General features: G+C 35.7%; 1 protein-coding gene across 1 annotated transcript in view; it reads left to right on the top strand.

Moving 5' to 3' along the window:
* Positions 1-24,035, top strand: part of PLA2G4A (phospholipase A2 group IVA) — a 139,368-nt gene that overhangs the window by 95,079 nt on the left and 20,254 nt on the right. The window contains exons 9-14 of the mRNA XM_033091978.1: positions 5,870-6,092; positions 6,849-6,963; positions 12,529-12,666; positions 12,756-12,848; positions 15,115-15,186; positions 20,454-20,696. Of these exons, the coding sequence (XP_032947869.1) occupies positions 5,870-6,092; positions 6,849-6,963; positions 12,529-12,666; positions 12,756-12,848; positions 15,115-15,186; positions 20,454-20,696 (884 nt within the window). The remainder of the gene's footprint in view (positions 1-5,869; positions 6,093-6,848; positions 6,964-12,528; positions 12,667-12,755; positions 12,849-15,114; positions 15,187-20,453; positions 20,697-24,035) is intronic.

Consider the following 24,035-nt stretch of genomic DNA (forward strand, 5'->3'; position numbering starts at 1 on the left):
CAGGGCTGATTTAGAGGTAGAAGAGTGTGTGTTTGGGCTTAGAGATTTAGTCATTGCTTTGGTTATAAATTTAGGGCAACATCTTACATTCTTCTATCAGGGTTCTGAAAACAAGTCCTACAAAATGTAATTAAGAGAATTTTAAATGTTACACGCCACACATTCATATATACATAAACTTTTGCTCTATCCTTCATTCAATATGTAATTTCCTCAAAGATTAGTCTTGTTTTATTTATTCCATTTCCTTAAAAGTCACTCACTCCTAAAATCCTTACAATTTATCTGTGTTCACACACAGACCACCTAACTTCCAAACCTAAGTTCAAAAGGAAGTTCTTATTCTTCTTGACTGTTGTGGGGAGTCAGGAAGAATGAGGTTGGGGATTGAGACATGTCATACATTGGCTTGTCCCTCTTTCAAATCCCTTCACTATGCCTTTTGAGTTTTATTACATCCTCTCTGATTGCTATCTCCTCCATATTGTCTTTACTATTTCCACTACTTTTCTGCTTAATGTAGACTTTCTTCTAGGACCTCCCTTTCGTTCTATTACATGTATGCATTCTCACTTCTTAATTTCACAAACTTGTACCACTTCAGTTATTACCACCAATACTTTAATTCATGAACTCTAGAATATTCCAAAAGTTAATGGGAAGATAACCTTAACAGACAACACAAAGTAGCCATCAGAGAAGAGAGTCAAATAAAATATGCATTCCAGAGGTCAAGGATGAATAGTGCTTGAAGAACTAGTGGGTATTTTAATAGAGTAAAAAATCTATGATAAGCTTAGTTTAGAACTGGGTTTGGAGCTCTTTAGTGGTTTTAGCAAGAATCATTAGATGTAGTAAATAAAGGGTACTTTTGATCATGAAATTGTGAATGAAAAGTAAATAGAAGGTGAAAGGAAGAAAGGTGGGAAAATGCACTGAGTAGAGCAGAGCAATTTGAAACCAGGGAAGGGATTTTGTTTTGTTTTCAGAATTTAAGATACTTGAGCATTTCTGTATAAGTCTGACGTGGGGAAAATAGTGTAAACAGATAGATGGAAGATAAAGGAATAGATGTATCATGGATAGAAAAAGATTCAGGCAAAGATAGGACAGGACAAGATAAAAAGCACAAGTGACGTTGTTAGCCATGGAAAGATGAGACACTTCCTGAGACGGAAGAAAAGGTGGTCAGGATGATTCACGTTAACAATTCTCTCTTGAAAACTATGAGTGAGAAGGTAAAAAGTTCAAAGAAAGGAATTCGGAAAGACTTGGAAAAACAAATTACACTCTGTGTTGAGTAAGTTTTCTGTTGTGCTGATACATGACCATTACTTGGCACAAATGAGGTAATACGGAGCTATCTGGAGAAGCCCTGGACCTCCCAAAAAGTTTTCTGCAATCACAAAAGAGAATTTTACGTAGAGCAAAAGCTTCCCTTGTAACTGCTGCTACCTTTGCAATAATTACTTCTGAAATTATTTTTGGATGATACTTGTTATTCATTAAATATATGTATTAGCCAACAAGGGGAACTGACATGAGTGAACTAAGAGAATCATGTCAGTAATCCTTTGTTCTCTTACTCAGCTCAACTCTTTTCCTCAGTACGGCTATTCATTTATAGTATCATAGGAAGCTATTGGATGTAGAATGCCGTGTTTGTATGGTATTCACATCTAAAGAGAAATGAGGGCAGTTCCACATCTATAGACATTTGGGCCCGATTCATTAAACTGACTAAAATGAAATTCAAGAATAAGAACTTTCAGTTTCAGTCTGAAGAATTCCTGGAATATTGAGAAAAGAAACAATTTAAACAGAAGTTGTCACGTAAGAGGTTACAGGCTAAAGGAACAAGATGTATGTTAGAGAAAATATCTTGTTTGAGGTGGGGACTACACGTGTCTTTTCACTAACGAATCTTTCACACTTACTACATTTTTAATGACTAAATGAAGACTTGCATAAATAACTGCATTTTGGGGGAACAATTCATCTAGGGATTTCTTTAGGGCTTCAGGATATTTGCTTCACAAATGTTGAAAGTCTTCTTAAGTCATTCAAAATTTTAGTTGTATATGAGAATCACTTCTGGCAGTTTAAAAGCACAGAAATTCTAAATGTTTGCCCCTGAAGCTTCTAATTTGGCAAGTCCTGAGGGGTCAGGCACTGATATTTTAAAACATTAGCTATGTGATTTGGAGGCAGAAACCAAACTGAGAATTTCTTGTTCTCTGGCATGGTTTAGCTTTTAAAATTTGACACTTAGCCTAAAATGCATTCATATGGAGAGAATGAGGTATCCCATCATACAAACATGTTGAAACATTAGAGGTAAATGTTTTCAGATTTATAGATAAATAGAAGACCCTGCTATGTCCAAGATACTTTGTTTTTGAAACTTGATTCGTATAATTGAGAGTATCGGAAAAAGGTGAAAATTAAGGCCTAATTCTAGAATAGCAAATTGGGGTGATGTGTGTGTGCTTTAGATGGTAGTGTGTCCATAGAAGCCAGTAATAGCTTAATTCTGCCTTGGCGCAACCAAGGAAACAAAGAAAGCAAGGAAAGCTATTTAAGGAAAACTGGCCATTCATTGCCTGCTACTTCATTTTTAGCTATCAACAAAGCCAAAACCCAAGTCTTGGATGTCACCACAAGGATATCATGAAAAATCTGTCCAACTCACACTAGTGAATTCTAAGGAATATGGGTTCATAAAGTTGAACGAGCATAGAGCTCTAGACCAATGCCGGTGGTTGAGGTATTTAGGTCTTTTTCTCAGTAGGGCTGGTTTCCTCAAGCTAGCTGCTCTGTAAGAGGGGAAGAAAGAGACAGAGAAAGGGGAGAGAGAAATGAGTAAGTGAGTTTATGAGTTTACTTCAACTTTTAGAGAGCAGAAATGGACCACAATCATTTTACATGGAACAAAAAGAGAGAATTGGGCTGACATCCAAGCACATTTTGACCTCTTAAAAAGATCTAACTCTGAAACTGTGGCACAGAGTCCTAGTTTTTGAACAATCTGCCCAACCCAGAGAAAGGATTTTTTTAATCTAGATCTAAGAGCTAACATTAGGAGGAAGGAAAGAGAAGAGCCTTCAGATCTTGCTGGAGGCAATCCATGGGGCACAGGTACTTGATAGAATCATAAGTTGATTCATTTAAAGACTTGCTAAATATAGAAGGGAAGTCTTAAAGAATGTAAATGAGGTTTGAGTAATTACGTCATCCTACTGACAGTTAGTTAGAAATGACAACTTCCAATAGCAACATGATCATATCATTTCCTTTTCACCTACCTTTTAAAAAAAATCATTCTGTGGCTAAATTGATTTTCTATTGACATTAAGTGTTCATTTGGTTCTTTTCCTTATTTTCACCCTGCTTCATTAAGGAAAGGATTTAATGTGTCTCGTTATAAAGCAAAATTGGATTGCATACAATAAAGATAGAAGTGAAAAAAAGTAAAAAATATATGTGTAACTAGACGTTAGATTAAAAATTCATGCTTTGGGAGGCATGAGATGCAGGCTTGGGTTTAAGCATTCTAGAATTCAAGGCAAAATCCAAACTATGTAGAATTACCTAATACGGGGTGGGGGGGGGAGGGCGGTGCCAAAAAATGTATACAAGCGGACTCTTTGGTCAATGTTGCTCAAGCAGTAGTTCGCCGTAATCAGAAGTGTCTGGACTCTGATGGTAACTACTTTGAGCACCTCTTGTAATTGCAGAATTACATTCATCTTTTGTTATTGGTATATATTGAGTATTACAATTTTAATACAGTTTTCCTTTTAAAATGTGTATTCATTTTTTTGGCACCCTCTGTATACATTTTTAATACATTAAGGGCAAGTCAATGGTCCAGGGCAGTAGACATTATTCTTGGTAGTAAGGTCAGTAAAGAACTTAGTGTTCTCATAAGGAATGAAACATTCAATAAAGAATGAAGAGTTCCAGAACTGACCAATTAGAGGGTCAAAAGGATGTTTTATTTTCGTATTTTTATTATGTCCTTAAATATAAACCAATATCATTACACCAAAGTGTGCTTTTATTGAAAAGTATGATGAAGTCCAGAAAATCAGATCTTTGTTGATTTGGATGAATCATGTGGTAGACCTCGGAATAGATGAACTCTAAACAATCGAAGATATGTTTTTTATAGATATTTGGTGATAATACCAGGCTGGACTTTAGAGTAAGTGCATTTGATTTATCATTGTCACATGTTTGTGGGAAATGTTAGGAATCCAACTTGTGTAATAAAGATCTTTTAAGAATTAAAAAAAAAAAATTGCCGAGCATGTGTTCCATTTTAAGTCTACCATCACTCTCTGTTCACTTAGAATTATTCTCAATTTGTCTCCAAAAAGCTCTGAATTCAATAAGCATCCTAATTTAATGTGAAGTGGGAATAGCTTGGTCTCTAAGAACTGAAATCTTATATAAAAGATTTTTTAAAAGGGGATAAAATATATGGTGATGGAAGGAGAACTGACTCTGGGTGGTGAACACACAATGCGATTTATAGATGATGTAATTTAATACAGAATTGTACACATGAAGTCTATGTAACTTTACTAACAATTGTCACCCCAATAAACTTGAATTTAAAAGAAATATTTTTTTTTAAATGAAGCCTATCAGGGGAGAAGACAAAATTTTAAATTCCAGTTCTTCTGTTATTGGGGAACTGTGAACATACTTAAATTCAGCAATCTTCTCTTTCCTCATCTTTAAAATAGAAGAGTTAAAAGCTATTGCAAGTCTTCAAGACAACAGCTTATTAACAATTAATCAACACAGTCCTAGAACACAGCAGAGACACAGTAGGAGTTAGTTTTCTCCCGTCCCTGAAAGGCAGATAAACCACTATGTCCAGCATCTTGATTTGAATGTCAAGGAAACAGGAGATTAAAATATGTGCTCTTTTCTCTTTGGTTGGGTGAAGTGGCGGAGCATGTGTTGCTTTCATTATTTTGTCCTCTCAGTTCAGCAATTCCAAAAACTGTCCTGGCCATATGCCACGCATTTGCTAGTCATTGAAGCTAAAAAAGATGAACAAAGTTTGCCCTGTAGGAGGCCACGGCTTAAGGGAGACACATAAGTAAACTAATAATTAATATTCAGTGTGAGAGCTACCATTCTAGGGACATTGGTTCACAGGAAGGAGGGTGGTAACTGAATGTTTATTATCTAGATATCAAGTGCCAAGGCACAGAGTGATTTGTAGTATCCCTGGAAGTGGCCAGATGGCTGATGGCCGAGAATCTTCACAAGAAAGAATTTACATGAAAGTCCTGTTCCTTTCCAGGATTTCATCGTCAGATTTGTATGCTCAGAAATTCTGAGACTTATAGGCTTGGGAGTCTGTCTAGTTGAAAACCACATTTGTCAGCATTCACAGTAATTTATATAGCACATTTTCTAGCTATAGGTAATCATCATCAAAAGTCAAATGATCAGATTGCTTGACTGGCATTATTATCCAGATAAGTCAGTTTACTTACATGGCTTAAATGTGTTGTGTCATTAGTCTCTGAGAGTCTGACAAGATACCTATTCCTGGAGAATAGAAAGTGGACCATAGGCCCAGTAGAGCATTCCCTCCTCTGGACTGCATGGGAAGTCTAGTGTATCCTTTGAGACCTCTCCTTTACTTCGTTTCCTTTGTGGACCAGCTCCTTTCTGATCAATGCATTCTTTCCTTAAGTGGGTTAATATCATCAATCGGAAATTAAGTTAACCAACTATTTCTACCATTTTTTATTTTTCTTATGACCGAGAGTGCCTGCTTCCTTTGGAGACTATGTAATGTCCTTTATCTTTATGAATTAATTATCTTTTGTTTTCTTGACAGGTACATGTCAACCTTATATTCTCACCCTGATTTTCCAGAGAAAGGGCCAGAAGAGATTAATGAGGAGCTAATGAAAAATGTTAGCTATAACCCCCTTTTACTTCTCACACCACAGAAAATTAAAAGATATGTTGAGTCTTTATGGAAGAAGAAAAGGTCTGGACAACCTGTCACCTTTACTGATATATTTGGAATGTTAATAGGAGAAACACTAATTCACAATGTAAGCTATGGCTCAGTCTACAATCCTTTTAATACACGTAGACCATGGATATCATGATGGTTTAAATAAAACAAAATATGAATTGTGTTGTAAGAGTCACTTGGTTCAACTTATCCCATCAAACTGAGCACGTAGTCCATGCCAGACTCAGCTCTTCTACATTTCAAACTAGTGCTTACTAATTCATTCTAACTGTGTGTCAGTTTTAATGTGTAGGGAAGTGTTTTGTATTCCTTTTCTTTGGGGGGAAAAAAAAGCAAATGCATTTTAACCCTTAACTGCCCATTCCCCCAAATGGCAATCTTTTTAGATAAGGAGACAAATACAAGTAATATTTTAAGGGTAGAGGAAAAATAGAGGTTGCCCAGAAAGAGTCAGACAATATTGAATCATGTGGAACACACCCATTTGACACATGACTAGTGTGACATCTCATCTGAAGATAAAGCAGAGGAGATAGAGTCTGTGCCAGGAAATCTAGGGGCTAAATTCTTTCAGGGCTCTGTAGTTGCCAAATCGTTCTCTACTTCAAATGTAGACACAGTCCCCAAAGATATGGTTGTTTTTAGAATGAAGGCAATTACTTCCAGAGAGCTAACTTCTTGTTGTTTATTCAGGACCCAGAGTTTTCTAGAATAAGATTTACTTTTATTAGAAAAAATTGAAGTGTCTTGGTTGGAAGTGCTGTTTAAAATAGTTTTCTATCAATATCTGTTTGTAGATTTAAAACCACTTCTTTCTTTCTTCTGTGGACAGAGAATGAACACTACCTTGAGTAGTTTGAAGGAAAAAGTCAATACTGCTCAATGCCCTTTACCTCTTTTCACCTGTCTGCATGTCAAACCCGATGTTTCAGAACTGATGTTTGCAGGTATGTGACTTCCTTTTCTGAACACTTTCTGGAAACTTTGACCTGTGGTTTCTAATTATTTTCTTTAAAGGAAGCAATTTCAATGCCTTATTTTAATATATTCATGGAAACATAAAAACATTTGAAAATAAAAGAAAATATTTTCTGGTTATAGAGAATGTTCCATGAAATGAATGACTTATGTATTTTCATTGAAATTAGGGAAATAAAAAAAATAAATCATGAATTTAATCAATAACTCAATTTTAATTCCTCATGTCTCAGAGACTTTTAACAACATAGTATGCCTAGTGTTTCCAGGCAACACATATTCTTTTGCTTGCTGCTTATATATGTATTAAATTGGGTAACATGATACATGTTTATCCTTCAAAGCACTATTCTGAGTTTTATAATTCAGCACCTAAATAGCACTCGTGTATACTTGTGGCAGCTGGTGAATAAAATGCCTCGTTTTGTTAAATGTCAGATGTAAACACTTGTTTCTTCTGGAGCTTCACTTCTCATTCTGTGCTCTAAGTCTCAGAGATAACGTATAGAGAAAAAACTGATGGTTGTTAGATGGGAGGCAGGTGAGAATGGGGGAGGTGATGAGGGGATTAGAAAGTACAAATTGGTAGTTGGCCACAGGATTGCCACAGGGATATGAAAGCCAGTTTGGGGAATATAATCAATAATGTTGTAAAGATTTTGTAGGGTGTCTTATTAGGGAGACCACTTCATGGATAGTGTAGATTCCTGACCACTGTGCTGTACACCTGAAGCTGAAGCTGAATAATATTGAATGTCAATTATAATTTATATATATGGTCACAGGATGTGAAGTACAACATAGGGAATAGAGTCAGTGGAATTGTAACAGCTATTTATGATGTCAGAGGAGTAGTCAATTGGGGGAGGGGGTTATTACTTTGTGAGTGGTGTAAATGTCTATTACATTATTTTGTATACCTGAAACAAAAAAAAAGTATGTGACATACTTCTGGGGGCCTCTGCCCATCCTACTCTGCAATATGGGGTAGTATTTCTGACTGTGCCTGGTAAGGTTCATTATTTTTTCAGGAAAAGTATCTCAGAGACATCAGTCACACCATGAACTTAAAGCATCACGAATGGCATGCAGTTAGCAAACGTATCCAGAATCCTTTTGCATTTTACCAAGTCTCGCTTTTTTCCTCAACTGACTATTCTCAGGCAATAATTTTGAATAGTTTGTAAAATGTGGTGTGCCTGGAATTTATTTATTCAAGAAGTGTCAATTATATTGACAGCCCAAGGAGGGAGAGGTTTTTAGCTCTGCTTGACAAAAGAAAAACACAAAACCTCAGAAAGGTTAAATGATTTGCATATTGCCACATAGAAATAAGTAGCAGAGCTGAGAATGGTCTCAAAAATTCTTTGTTCTTTTTATAAAAATAAAAATTGCCTACTTTGATTACTGATTGTAACATGCCAGGGCTAAGTGTGAACCCCCCTCTCCCACCACAGTCCGTTGCCCCTCTTCTGTAAGACGTTATAAGCTGTTTGGAAAATTTGCAATAATTATTAAAAATACACAAGAAAGAACAGAATGTTACTATGCACTTTAGTCTCAGTTTCCTCATCTGTTAAACAAGGATGAGACTCTTCTCAGTGTTTTGCTAAATAAATGAGATTGGCAGGCCCAAATGAAGTTTCAGTAAATCTTAGCAAATTACAGTGTTCTTTGAAAGCTGTATGAGAAAAGTTAGAGGTCTGGATCTTAAAAATGAATAAGATTTGTATATGCCTGATTTGGGCCATCTGTGTAACTGCGATTGTTACTGAGATGAGAGATGCACCATTACCCTTCGGTTTTAAGCTTCTGTGATAAGGAGCTTCAAGCACTTTCTTTCAACAGAGTTGGACAAACCCATCAAACATTAGTTATGTGGATCTTGTACCCAGATAAGATATTCAAAGAAGCGTGTTATGAAGATTCACGTAGCTTGAGTTATTGAGGAAAAAAAGGGTGGAGATATGCCTATAGTTTATGCCTTTGAAATTTATTTAGATTAAAATGCATATTCAAAGGGAAAAATTGAAATATTTGAATTAATATTTTTAAAAGGCAAAGAACCATGCTGGCTTATAGAAATTTCGTCGACTTTTCTTCGACAACATCAGAGAATGTTTTTTCTTCCCTCTTAGAATAATTTTAAACATTTTCCCCTTTTGGAGATATTAAATAAATAAACTTTAGTTGTTTAAACTGTTCAATATTTTTGATGCCTCCACTTCACTACATTGCTGATAAGATTTAAAACTTTCATTTAAAACTTTCCATTTTTCAGGAAATTGCATTTACTGAACACAACTTATGGATTCACCATCACGTTAAGTTCTTTGACAGACACTAACGGAGTAAAACTACCGTACTCTTCCTCAAGAAAGTTACCATCCTATTAACAAGACAAAAATAAAATATGAAAAATTAATGAGCTGTGCACGTAGAGTATTACTGTCTGTTTTAGTGTGTAAAACTAACTTAAGTGTAAGATATCAAAGATATTTGGTATAGTCATACAAAAGACTTCATGAGGGTGATGGAACATAGATTCAGGTTGAACTTAGAAATATCTGTCAAGTGTAGGTGAAAAGTCACATCTTTATGTAAAAACGGTATGAGAAAACGTGCAGAAGGGAAGCCAAAGTTATCCTTTGGAGATAGTGAAAAAAAAAAACACTAGCCGTGATATGAACTGGTGACGAGTATATTTGGGAATATATAGGTGGTATATTTGGGAAAACCATTAGTGCCGAGCTATAGAAAGATTTGAATTCCAGACAGAAATGCTTTTATTCAATTATAATGATAATGGGAAATAGTGAATGCTTTGAGTTAGGGGAATGCAATTATTTAAGCAGTGTTTTTGGTGATTCAAAAAGGATTTGGAAGCAGTAATATCACTGTGTTTTTGTAATCAGGTCCTGGAACTAGGGAGATACTGATAAGGAAAGAGAAGAGGAGAAAAACTTAAAAAGCCTAAAGGTTACTGGTGAAATATGCTGATGATTTGCTATGCATGCTTTCAGCTCAAAGACTTTTTATTTATTTATTTGTTTTTCTGGGTTGTGATAACCGTTGTTTATAGAAACAGGTAGCTTGACTGGGAGGAGAAGTGATGAATTCCTTTCCAGGCAAGTATAGTGGGGTGTGATGACAGCACATCTAAAGGGCAACAGGAAGTTGGAAATAGGTAGTGGGAGTGCAGGAGAGAGGTTCAAGTGTGAAATTACAAATCAACAGCAAAGGAAGAAGAGTCAAATACTACCATGGTGAGTTCTTCAATAAGGATTAGACAGCAAATCTTACCTCTTGAGAATGTCTGTAATTATTGTGTGCATAAGCCACAGCATTCATAAAGAAAAGATCGCTAGAGAAGCAGGAACAAGGATTTTATTATGTCTCAGTACCCAAGATAGGGTGTGAAATTCAGAGATAGGAAATAACTCACAGTGATATAGAAATTTTCCTAACAGCCTCTAATTCATCGTTAGTCATGTCTCACTAACTCCATGTAAGTCACTACAAAATACAGCATTTTCAGACGAAGGGTATATGTGTCACTGGCTTTGATCTAAAATGTATGATAAATGTGTTTTCATTATGTCCTTCATGAAATTTGAATGTTCTGATATACCACTGAAGAAACAATAAATATACATCCACAATTCCTTTTCCAAAACTTAGGGGACAGATATGTTGGAATTCAAAATATTTTAGATTTTAAAGTTAAAAAAAAATACATAGATTGTATATTACCTAATATCCCCACTGGAGTCTTATAATCAAATAGAGTGATTTCTTCAGTAGAATGTATCAATATTATGATTGTGTGGGATAAATAAAAATTAAACCTCACATCATTTTAAGACTGGTTTCTCTGCTAAATGAATTCAGGTCAGGTTTTACCACCAAATGAGTAGCCAAAAAAATCTTGTGGATTTTGGAGTTATTTAGATTAGGGGTTGTTGGGTAAGATATATAGACATGTTATAATTTCAGAAAGGGAAAAACCGGAAAAAGTAAAAATGAAGGAGGGCAGAAGACTGGATGGTGTTGGGACTTTGTAGAGGATGGTCAACAAAGACCTTGAACTAAAGGTTAAGAAGAAAGATCCTTATACTTGCAGAAGGGAAAGCAAGCATGAAGGCACCACAGTAGGAATGAGCTTGGCCTCTACAAGGAACATGAAGAAGGCTCATATGGCTGAAGTGGACTAAGCAGAACAAAATGCGATGGGGGATTGGTTAGGGCATGTGGGCAGGCAGGGAGTGTGAGCTAGACCATCACGAAGCCTTGTCAGCCGTGTCTTTATTTTCAGTGTAATGGGAAGCCATTTGAAAGCTTTCAGCTGGCATTAGTGTGCTGGGACTTGTTTCTAAAAACTCATTCTCGCTACTGGGTATCAAAAAGATATTAGGGGAATAGAGAAGAGACATTTTAGAAGGCTATTGTGGAGATCCAAGGGAAAGAATATGGTAGCTTATACCAGTACGGTCATGGTGTACACATGGATAAGTAGTCAGTTTCTAACCATATCTGATGATAGAGCCTACAGAACTTGATACTCGTGTGTGAAATATAAGGGAAAAAGAACCATTAAGGGTAATTCTAAAGCATGAATAGTGATACGAATATATGAAAAGCAGTACCATTTACCAAGAAGGGGAAGACTGTAGCAAGTATAGGAAGTGGGAGTCTGAAACCTGGAATTTGTTTGGGATACATTAAGATTCAGATAATTCTTAGACATATTATAGCCGTGGACATACGTGAAACATAATAGTAGCTACCATTTGCTGAGTGATTAAAATGTGCCATGCCCTCTTCTAAGCTCTTTACATTTCTTAATTCATTAGATCCTCACAAGGATTCTACTATCTACTGATTTTATTCACATTTTATACATTAAGGAACTAAGACACAGAGAACACAAGTCATCTACCCAAGGTTGCACAGTCAGTAAGCATCAGAATGGGATTTGGACCCAGGGTTCTGGCTCCAGAGCTTCTGCTCTTAGAAAGCACACACTATTGACCCTATTACCATGTATTTCTTAAGATGTTCATCATGAAAACTTGACCTTGTCCTCTTGTAAATTAGAAGAATGGTTAACAAGCAAAGTTGAGGCAAGATGAAAAAAAGGTAAATGTTAGAAACACATTCTTCCATTTTGATAGTTTGCCTGCATTATCAGAATGAGTTTAGCTTGGATTTTAAATCTGAGTCAACAGTTTTCAGTTTTCCATTCTTTAATTTTAAGATGCATTTATAAAAGATACCTGAGTTTTTAAATGCAAAAAGGTATTTAATTTGTGCATATTAGAAGGGATCCTTTTGTGTTCTCATCTTATTCATCTATAAGCTGTTTTCCCCCAACTTCTCTACAATGCCATATACATAATAGGCATGTGGTTAATCTAAATTTTTTTTAAATAAATGAATGAGAATAATTATGGCATTACTGAAGTGATCTTTAACAGTGCTCATCTCTGTGGTATTTTCCTATTAGTGGATCGAATTTTTTTTAATGTTTTCAGATTGGGTTGAATTTAGTCCATATGAGATCGGCATGGCTAAATATGGTACTTTCATGACTCCTGACTTATTTGGAAGCAAATTTTTTATGGGAAAAGTTGTGAAGAAGTATGAAGAAAACCCCTTGCATTTCTTAATGGGTAAGTGATACAAAATCTACCATTAGTTTGTCTGACTGTTTTAAAGCTTGGTGCATTCTAAGTTATTCTCTGGTTTTGCTTTATTTTAGGTGTCTGGGGCAGTGCCTTTTCTATATTGTTCAACAGAGTCTTGGGAGTTTCCAGCTCACAGAATAAAGGTTCTACAATGGAGGAAGAACTAGGTATTGTGAAAACATGCTTATATTCATAATAATTATGCAACATTGACAAATTTCATTAACGTGTATATACATAGAAAATTAAATCATCTTAAAAATTGTAATTGTCATAAAGTTATCAATAATTTGGTTGAATCAATCTAAATATTTCCTAGGAATTAATATGTACATCACTTCTTAACTACAGAGCCACATTGTCTTAAGGGTAACTACAAAGCAAAGTTATATTTGCTGAAATACTCTGACTTAATTTATTTCAATGAGCATGATGATTCAGATATAATGTTCTCGACTCTGATTTTGTGGAAATAACTAAGTCTTTTCTAAGTTATGTGAAGATTTCAGAAAAAAGAAAAAAAGAAAAGAATAAAAGTACCACATGTGATGTGGCGCGCTTCTCTGGGCTCCTTCTCTGTTGCATAATACAGAGAAATCTAGGGTTTGTTATTTTTTCCTCCTAAGGCAGGAAGAAAATAGAACTGAAATAACATTTGAAGGTGGGTGAGACAATGTCTGAAGACCTAGGAAAAGGAGAATGTTTATACTAAATAGTCTTGAGAGTATTCTTTGTTGTGAGACCTCCCCTTTAAGGCCAATGATTTGGCAGCTTCGGAGGAATACTGTGAACTTGAGAACCCAGGTCAGCAGGATGTGTGTTATCTCGGATTAGGGAAAGGTTTCCAGAAATGAGACCAGAGAGGTGACTGAGGGGAATCTGAAGACTCCTGGTGATTCTTTCATCCGTTGGCCAACTAAAGCCTTCCTTTTAAAGGCGTGTTCAAAGGTGGTTTGGAGTTTTCTTTCCCCTCCCTTCTGAAGAAAGATTGGAGGGTAAATTGGACCATAATCAGATAATTTGAAATGAAATTTTTTGCATTCTCAAGGAGTTTTGATTGTGAACAATCTAAGCTTTTGAAAAGATGATGCTATATTATACCATAGTGACGGCAAATAGATAAATTCAGAATATGTAGCTATTTATATCATAAAAACTTCCTGATGAAGTAAGTACTTTGGTGAACCATCTTCTTAAATGAGAGTGTCAAATATGACCCCAAAAAATACTTAACAAAAGAAAAGTTGTCCTGCTAAAATACATGTAGGTCCAGAAACACATATGACACCTGAAGTGGACCATTTTTTCACATGCCCCTCCTCTATAGGACAGAATTACTTTCTGTATGAGTCATGAAAAGAAATGAATAACATTAGCCTGTGAACGTTTTCTTTTATTGAATTTCATGTGTGTAATTATGCCAGTAAAATTAAAACTAAAAGTTTAAAAAGTCAATCGATGCCTCAAGCATTTATTAAAACTTCCGTCATATAATCTTGATCATTTATGTACATGACATTTATGTAGGTATAATGAACATACACAGAGTAGTATGGGGAAACCAAAATTTATACCTCTATTGTCTGAGTTTAAAGCACCCAAATGTTTCTATCACTGAAAATGAAAACTTTGGAGTAAGTTTCTTAAAATTAAAAATAAAATCTATTCACTACCAGAAGAAAAAAGGGATTTGCAGAAAATGATTTTATATGTGTACAAAAGAAGTTTGATTTTCCTATAAATGATGATTATAAGAATAATCTGTGAATTCCATAATTAAGATACTTTTTACTTGAAAAAAGATGACCAATTGTTATGCTAGATTTTACTCCTATCGTTATTTTAAAGATTTATGGCTTCTATTTTAGTTTTTATAACTGCTCTCTTAATATGTTCTGAGGAAGCAAAAAATTCTGACACCAAAAAAGGAACATTTCAACAGACGATTTTCAGTATTATTGAAAATTAGAAGATACCTTACATTAGTAGCTTTCATTTATTTTGATGAAACTGCTCTGTAGCCCCTTGTACGTTTTGGTTTTATCCTACATTTACCTTTATAAACACCACTTAAACATATTTAATCAACGAAAAACTACCTTTTTGGTATCACAAGGAGCTTCCTGTAATCAAGTTATTCTTTCTGTCAGATTAAGATAAACAAAAATTCTTCCCTTTAAATCACGAAAGGGAAGAAATTGTCCCTTTAAATTTTAAACTAGATTTTCATGTCCTAGGACATTTTGTTTTTCAATGAGAAATTTGAAACTACTAGTAAATACAGTAAGTTGAGATTTACTAAATTGATCTAAACTTACATTAGTCAATCTAGTAGCTCTCACTCTGGTTTTACGGAGATTACTTCCTTATAGTAAACTTAATTGGGAGTCTTGACACCTGAGGTCCTTCAATTGTTTTGTTTTCTTTCCACAGAAAATATTACAGCAAAGCATATTGTGAGTAATGATAGCTCGGATAGCGACGATGAATCACAAGAACCCAAAGGTAAGAGAGTTGGGACCGTCTGTGGCAGAAGTCCATTAGGAAAGGATTATGACTGTTCCCTCTGATTCTCTCATTCAAGATGGAAATGGGAATCTCTGCTTACGGCACTGAGTAATAAAATTGTATCTCTCAATTCAGAGAGAGAATCCGTGCTGTATGTGTAATCAAATATGCAACACATGAATAGCCCTTATTTTTTTTCTTTTTAATACCTCAAAAATAATATCACTTGAATAAATGGAGAACAAACTGAGATCATAGAAATACCAAATTTTGTTTTAAATCTGATTAGAGCACTGGACTTTCAGCCTGGAACTGTGCTCTGGGAGCATTTTTACATATGTTAAAAAATTGAAATTTTATCTTTAAAACTTTTATTATTAAGTAACATGTGAAAAATTATACTCTCACTCCGTTCCTGAGCCTTGTCCCATTGCCGGTATTCCTTCTGTTAGGTAGGGAGCAGTGAGGAAGAGGGGTGAAATTATGGAGAACTTTTTGTTACATGTATTACTTTGTAGTATAAATGAGTTCCTTTACATTTTGGCAAGACAGCTTTCAGCTTGGTGTGGATCAGGATAGTCAGTGATGGAGCTGGGACAGGGATAAGGTAAGGATCAGGTATATTTGTTGTAAATGTGGTAAAGTGGAGTGATTTTACATTGAGACACAGTGTTTTGCCACCACCATTTATACAAACATTCCCCATAATACAAAAACAGAATACAACCAACACACAAAAATCAAAGAGAAGATTTTTAAACCGAATGAACACGTTTTATTATAGTTTGAATAGAAATTTTAGAAGATATCAAGTACTTTCTTGTCCAAAAACCAGTGAATCCCACCGCCATGGTAATATACTGGGAGAAACTGTTTTGTTCATGCTGAATGCACACTAAAAGTAAAATTCTCTTTTCATGGCAGTGCTGTGACTGCCTCATCAGATGCGTCTGTAAATTAGAGGTGCCTTCTCTGAGAAATCAGTTCCGTAGGCCCATAGCTTAGTCAGTGTGCAGCTTCTTGTAAACATTTGAAACGGGTACCTTGGGCAGATGAAGCTCTCAGTCCGGCACCAGGCTTGGCCGGTGGTGCCCAATCTGAGCTTTAGTCCCTATTTGCCTATTATCCTGCTGCCTTAGCCAACCAGTAATTTTCCTAATTACATGTGGTAACCCAAGTCAGTAGGCAGGTGCCCCGAAAAAACACTGTCCTGGAAGGAACTGAGCCTGAATTCTGGCTCCTTCATATTTTTAAATTTAATTCTTCAGGTCTTTTTTTTTTTTTTTTTTGAATTTTGAATTTCTTTTTAATGAAGGGAGCTAGCCAATACAAAGGGTATAGACCGCATATGGCTAGCATTCCTAGAATTACTTCTGTATTGATTTAGGGACTATCGAATAGATGTAATAATGGTTTGGCACTTACTAAGTAAATCGCTACAGAGGATCAATACATTTGATTACCTCTGCAGTACTATCTGGTTACGTAAAAGCTGAAAAGTTCTAGGACCCTTTGAATATGGCTGCTTTGGTTTTAGTACCAGCCTAGATTGGAGAATGATATTTAGGATGTTTTCAAGGATTTCTTACTAGCTATTAATACTCATTTTTTTTCCTTTTAAATAGACTTTATTTTTTAGAGTAGTTTTAGATTCACAGCAAAATTGAGCAAAAAGTACAGAGAGTTCCCATATATCCTCTGCACACACACACACACACACACACACCCCGCCACACACACACACCCCCTGCCACACACACACACACCCCCTGCCACACACACACACATATATACACAGCTCCCCCATTATCAACATTGTATCCCAGAGTGGTACGTTTGTTATAATCAATGATTCTATGTTTACACATCTTTATTACCCAAAGTGCAAACATTAGGGTTTACTCTTGGTATTGTATATCCTATACATTTTCACTAATGTATGACATGTATCCACCATTACAGTATCCATATAGAGTAGTTTCACTTCCCCAAAAGTCCTCTATTCCCTAAGAGTCTATTACCTAAGAATCTATTCATCCCTTGCCCTCCACCCCCCAACCCCTGGCAACCACTGATCCTTTCACAGTCACATAGTTGGCACCATACAGTATGCAACCGTTTCAGATTGACTTCTTTCATTTAATAACATGCACTTAAGGTTTCTTCGTGTCTTTTTGTGGCTTGATAGCTTTTTTTTTTTGTACTGAATAATATTACATTGTCTGGATTTATCATAATTTATTTGTCCATTTACCTACTGAATGGACAAAAAACTTGGTTGCTTCCAAGTTTTGGCATTTATGAATAAAGTTGCTATAAACATGCATGTTCAGATTTTTGTGTGCATATAAGTTTTCAACTTCTTTGGGTAAAAACCAAGAAGTATAGTTGTTGGATCATATGATAAGAGTATAGTTTAGTTTTGTAAGAAACTTTCAAACTCTTTTCCAAAGTGGCTGTACCATTTTGCATTCCCACCAGCAATGTATGAGTGTTTCTGCTTCTCAACATCCTCACCAGAATTTGGTGTTGTCAGTGTTTTAGATTTGGGCATTTTTAATAGGTGTGTGGTGTTATCTCATTGTTGTTTTAATTTGCATTTCCCTAATGACATATGATATGGAGCATTTCTTCATATTCTTACTTTCTATCTGTATATTTTCTCTGGTGAGATGTCGGTTAAGGTCTTCTGCCCATTTTTTAATTGGGATCTTTGTTTTCTTATTGTTGAGTTTTAAGAATTCTTTCTACATTTTAGGATAACAGGATACATTTTAGGATAAAGGATAACAGTCCTTTATCAGATGTGTCTTTACAAATATTTTCTCCCAATGACTCATATTTTCATTCTCTTGAGGCACCTCCATTTTGAGTCATATGGTTTTGTGCAAGATCTTTAGTCATTTTCAACTTTAGTTTCTTCAAATCTATACTGGCATCATTTTACCTACTTTCACAGAATTGTTGTAATCATCAAATTAGCAAATGTATACAAAGGGCTTTGAGTTGAAAAAGGCTATAAAATAGAAATTTACTATTAGTTTTATAGCTAATAAGCAATGGATATCATTTATCTGTTGACTGCTGTGTTTGTGCCACAAATGATGCCATTTATTAGGTTGGTGCAAAGTAATTGCAGTTTAAAAGGTTAGAAATAATTGCAACACCGCAATTACTTTTGCACCAACCTACTACAACTATATCACAGAGAAAGGAGATCCTCTGCTGTTACATAACTTGGGTTTATTTAATAATGCGATGATGAGGAGGATGAGGGTAATGGAGCAGCTGCTCCAAATATTTGGATAATAATTGAATATCTTATTCATATCCTGTGTAATTGGAGACATAAATCATTAACCTTAAAGCCTGAATTGTTCTAGCGAAAGATTTTCTTTGTCATAGGTGGCATTAGAAAAGTGTGGGAGTAGATAAGAATATGTCTTTTTTGTATGTGTGTGAATATGTAGTCATTTGGATTTGTTCCTGAAAGAAAGATCACTGATTTACTCAGTTAAAGTAATCTTTGTGAATATTTATGTGGTATTATGTGTATTTAGTTAACATTTATTGGAAATTATGAAGTTTGAACATAGAGTCTCCTTTCTCTCAACACACACACACACACACACACACACACACACACACACAAGTTTTATATATATTTATATACAGAGTTTCCAGAAATCTGAACAGGAAGTGATTTAGGCAGGTGGGATCACACCCTCCCATACAGTGTTCTCAGATTTGGATTATGAGTGGATAATATTGGTGATGAACAAAAATATGACTCTACAGCTGCTACGATAACTACGAGTATTTCTGCTCCTAACTAGTGTTTATTAAGAATTTAATATGGACCAGGCAGTTTCCTAAGAAATGCACATGAATGCCCTAACTCAGTTAATCATTGCAACAACCCTATGAAGTTTACTGATGAGAAAATGAAGGCTGAGAAGGGTTAACTAACTAGTAATCGGGGAGAGAGGATTAGAATCCAGGCAATCTGATTGTGGAGCCAATGCTCTAACTAACTACACAACATAGATTCCGGGTAGTAGTGATGTGTGTATAGATTTTAAGGAAAAAGTCATTTGAACCGGGTAGTGGTGATGTGTGTATAGGTTTCAAGGAAAAAGTCATTTAAAGCTGCTTCTTTGGGAAAGTTGCTAAATTTTAAAACATTTTAAAGTATGTGTTTAAATTATAGAGCTTTTTTTGTTTTGGTTTTTAAGATTTTATTGGGGAAGGGGAACAGGACTTTATTGGGGAACAGTGTGTACTTCCAGGCTTTTTTTGCAAGTCAAGTTGTTGTCCTTTCAATCTTAGTTGTGGAGGGTGCCGTTCAGCTTCAAATTGTTGTCTTTTCAGTCTTAGTTGTGGAGGGCGCAGCTCAGCATCAGGTTCAGTTGCCGTTTCTAGTTGCAGGGGGCACAGCCTACCATCCCTTGCAGGAGTCGAACCGGCAACCTTGTGGTTGAGAGGATGCACTCCAACCAACTGAGCCATCCGGGAGATCAGCTGTAGCTCAGCTCAAGGTGTTGTGTTCAATCTTAGTTGCAGGGGGCGGTGCCCACCATCCCTTGCCAGACTTGAGGAGTTGAACCGGCAACCTTGTGTTTGAGAACGCACTGGCCCATGTGGGAATCGAACTGGCAGCCTTCGGAGTTAGGTGGATGGAGCTCTAACCACCTGAGCCACCAGGCCAGCCCCAAAATTATAGTGTTTTAAACCCCAAACTTTATAAGCAGGGAAGAAATGACAGTTCCTAGGGTGTTTACTGAGCAGGAAATATATGTTGAATCCTTCAGTTGTCTGTTCTGAGTTTGCAAACTTTCTGGAAGTTTACTAAACAGGATAGAGAAGGAAACTTAAGAAATGAAGAGGATAGGATTGCATACTGTGGATTTTGCCTGTGTGACTGTGTGAGTGTTTGTATGTGTGTGTAGACAGGGAAAGGAAGAAAAGGATTGAGGGAGGGGAGAAAGGGGAAAATAAAAGTTTGCCTGGAAATCTAGGAATTCACCAAGTGACACTGTCAAGAATACAACCTTTAGACTACCCTTAGGTATAGGGTAAAGTAAGAACAATTTAAGGACCTAAATGACTAATTGAAATATTTACTATATTCATTTACGCAGATAAACATTTCTTAAGTCAAAAGCCATAGAATTTCATTGCTAATTTGAACATTCAAGTGCCCAAAGAAGATCTTTTTTAAATAAATTTTGGAATCTGTACGATCATCTTTTCTTTTGCCTTAGGCACTGAAAATGAAGATGCTGAAAGGGAACATCAAAATGATAATCAAGAAAGTTGGGTGCATCGTATGATAATGGCCTTGATGAGTGATTCAACTTTGTTCAATACCAGAGAAGGACGTGCTGGAAAGGTGCACAACTTCATGTTGGGTTTGAATCTCAATACATCCTATCCACTGTCTCCTTTTAGAGACTTTACCACACAGGAATCCCTGGATGAAGATGAATTGGATGCCGCGGTGGCAGGTAACTACACAAAATATAACCCAAGGAAGCTAATTCAGGAGTTCTTCAGTCCTTCTCTGGAGAGAAGGAGTTTTAGTTATTATTAATTCTTATTCATTTATACTCAGCTACAAAAACATGAATTTAATATGTGTAAGGGCTTCACGTTACTGTCTTTTGGGGGAAAAAATACATTAGACAGGAAATGGCAGTCATATCAGCCTAAAAAGTTTTCATTGAAATATTGAGTGGAACCTTAGATGCTCTCTGTATTCATCAAGTTTCACTCACAGAAAACAGGAACCCTACTGAAATGGGTTTGAATTAGGTGTTTACAAAATTGTTCCAAGTCTTGGAAGAGCAGGCTGGAGGATGAGCTTCCAGAAATGATTTCAAAAACACTTCAGAATCACTCTCACAAACACCCCCACAACTGTGCTTGGCAGTAGAAATAGCAGAGACATAGCTCTGCCTCATTTCCTGTTTCAAGTCTCCCGTGGGTGTTTCTCCTTGGCAAAGGACAGGTCTCCGGCTGGCCTCAGAGCTGTAAGGGAATCTGGTAACTGTAGTCCTTAGCCTGACCCTCTACTGCAGGGCAGTGACGTGTGCAAACTAGGCGTGAGGTGGAATGGAGAGGAGCTCACCTGTCTGCAGCATCCATCGGACTATTGAATCTGTCCTTCCAGTTCTCAGAAACATTAGTTAACTTTCTTAAGGCCACTGGTAAGACCTCATTCACTTTCAGGTTTTGTCACTTAGCCAAATTCCAAAGAATAATTTCCATATTCTTCAGTTCATGCATGTTTCAAATTAAAAGTTAACGTTACCTTGGTGACTAATCAAGACAAAATAATCTTTCTCGTAATGATCCTGTCATTGTAAATTTTTCTACTTTATCATACCATCGTTTTCCCTTAACTGCCCAAATGCCATTTCTCAGTCATTTCTGCCTAAGAACATTGTCAGGATACTATAAAAACTTAAATGGATTTTCTACTACTCTTTGTTTAAGCATCATACCTATACAACATGTGTGAAAATTAGGACATGGCTTTAGATTTTAGTTGTTTTGTTAGTGTTGCTTCTGTGTGTTGCTTGAGCTTAAGGGAAATTGCAAAAGCAAAAGTTACCCCTGTTATTTAAACAAGAGGAGTAGAAACTCACTATACCTTGCCTTATGTTTATGGTATCAAAGGCTAGGATATGGGGTTATGTCTGGTTATATACCTTCAATCTAAACCCTTCCATATGAACAGTAAATGAAAGTCTATTTGTGACAAAGTCAACGTCTATTTTTAAATTCATCCAAAATTTAACAACAACAAACTTGGCCTTACCTTCAGTGACATTGTTTTTCTTGTATTGTGGCACAGGATTATACTTATTTCCATTACAATACCAATTAAAAGTGTCTTCTTTAGAAACATAGGCTTTATGGATGAATGATGATGGGCTTTTAAAAAACAACTTAGTCTCCTAGAGCATTTAGAGCTAAAAAATCTCTTTAGTTATATTACTCTCTAGAAAAGGAAGATCACAGAAGATAGTTATCATCTTTGCCTAAAATTACTCAGCTGAGCTAGAATTGAGATAGTCCTCCTGACATTGCTCAGAAACCTTTCCCTTCTGCTGCACTTACTCCTAGTCCTCAATTTTATTAGTCATTGCCTTGCTGATGTAAAAGTGGAAGCTTCCTTTGTGTGTACTTTATTATATCTGTTTTACGTTCTTACTTTGATCACATCACTCAGCATAGCTCCTTCTGTGGTTTGCACAGCATGCATTCTGCACTTCACATTTTAACAACTTCCTGGAATTTTTCAATATCTTATGTAGATTTGAAAGTGTTAGGGTTGCTAGATAAAATACGTTTCCAGTTAAATCTGAATTTCAAATTTGTTGAGATTTTTGAAATGTTTTAATCTAAAATTTTTTTTAATTAATGATTTTTGGAAAGAATTTTTACATTTTACATTTTAGTGTGTATCTCATTAAAATTCAATGTCATTTACTTTGTATTTATCCAATTGAAAAAACTGTATATAGCATATGGATTTTAATAAAAAAATCCAGTTTGGTCAGTGTTAAGTTTATTCAGGTTAATTATTTACAGACCGACATTGCTAAAAATGACTTCATTTTGGGGCTGGCCCCCGTGGCTCAGGCAGTTGGAGCTTTCTAACTCCGAAGGCTGCCAGTTCGATTCCCACATGGGTGAGTGGGCTCTCAACCACAAGGTTGCCAGTTCAACTCCCGCAAGGGATGGTGGGCTCCGCCCCCTGCAACTAGCAACAGCAACTGGACTTGGAGCTGAACGGCACCCTCCACAACTAAGATTGAAAGGACATCAACTTGACTTGGAAAAAAGGCCTGGAAGTACACACTATTCCCCAATAAAGTCCTGTTCCCCTTCCCCAATAAGGTCTTAAAAGAAAAAAAAAAAGAAATGACTTCATTTTGGACTGAATTTACTGGATTGATGTGTTTTCTCAGATAATGCCCTTACTAAGATAAACTCTTTTATTTCCCTCTGGTTATTTCCAAGTTTTAGGATTATGATGTGTGTGGAATGAAAAGTTAAAATGTTCATCAGAAACTGTGTTCATATTGGTTCACAAAGTCTTTATTGAAACTCCTATTATACAGTTTAAATACCATAATTTCAATATAACATTAATTAAGATTATTTCTCTTTTATTTTTGTGCTCCCATATAAAAAGAGAATTGAGATTTTTATCTATTGTAGATATTATGTTGGGAAAATCTTAAATTTCAGTTTACCTTACGATGATGTCATTTATACCAATTAAAATATGAGCATCTTTTAAAACAACTTCTCAACCTAAAATGAGAAAAAATGAGTGCACTATTTTTGTGCCTCTTTCTACACCTTGCAGACAATCTTTTGAAAACAAGAGAAATAATAAGATGACAAAATTCCCCTCATTTGTTTACTTCAGAATAGTTCTGTACCTGTAGAAACTAATTTTGGAGAAGCTATCCATTGGTTATATGACTTCTTTCCTGTTTACTTTTGTGTTTATGCTATTTACTGAGACATACACCATCTGGAATAAGGAATTGAGACATGAGTCCTTTTAGGCCAGAGTTCAAAACACAAACATCCAAATATTTGTGCATCGTAAATTGAATCTGTGTGATGTATTTATAAAATGACCATCACAAACATGCACAGTGGAACTGCTTTAAGGAAATGGTCATAACTATAAAACATATCATGTTTCCATAACTATGAAAAAAATCAGATTAACTCATTCACAGGTTTGAGAACCATGCCTGCTTTAACTTATGGGAAGATATTCTTTCACAATGGTATTTTCAAACTCTATGATATTTCAG

The sequence above is a fragment of the Rhinolophus ferrumequinum genome, chromosome 22 (genome assembly GCF_004115265.2).
Source record: "Rhinolophus ferrumequinum isolate MPI-CBG mRhiFer1 chromosome 22, mRhiFer1_v1.p, whole genome shotgun sequence".
Taxonomy (NCBI): Eukaryota; Metazoa; Chordata; class Mammalia; order Chiroptera; family Rhinolophidae; genus Rhinolophus; species Rhinolophus ferrumequinum.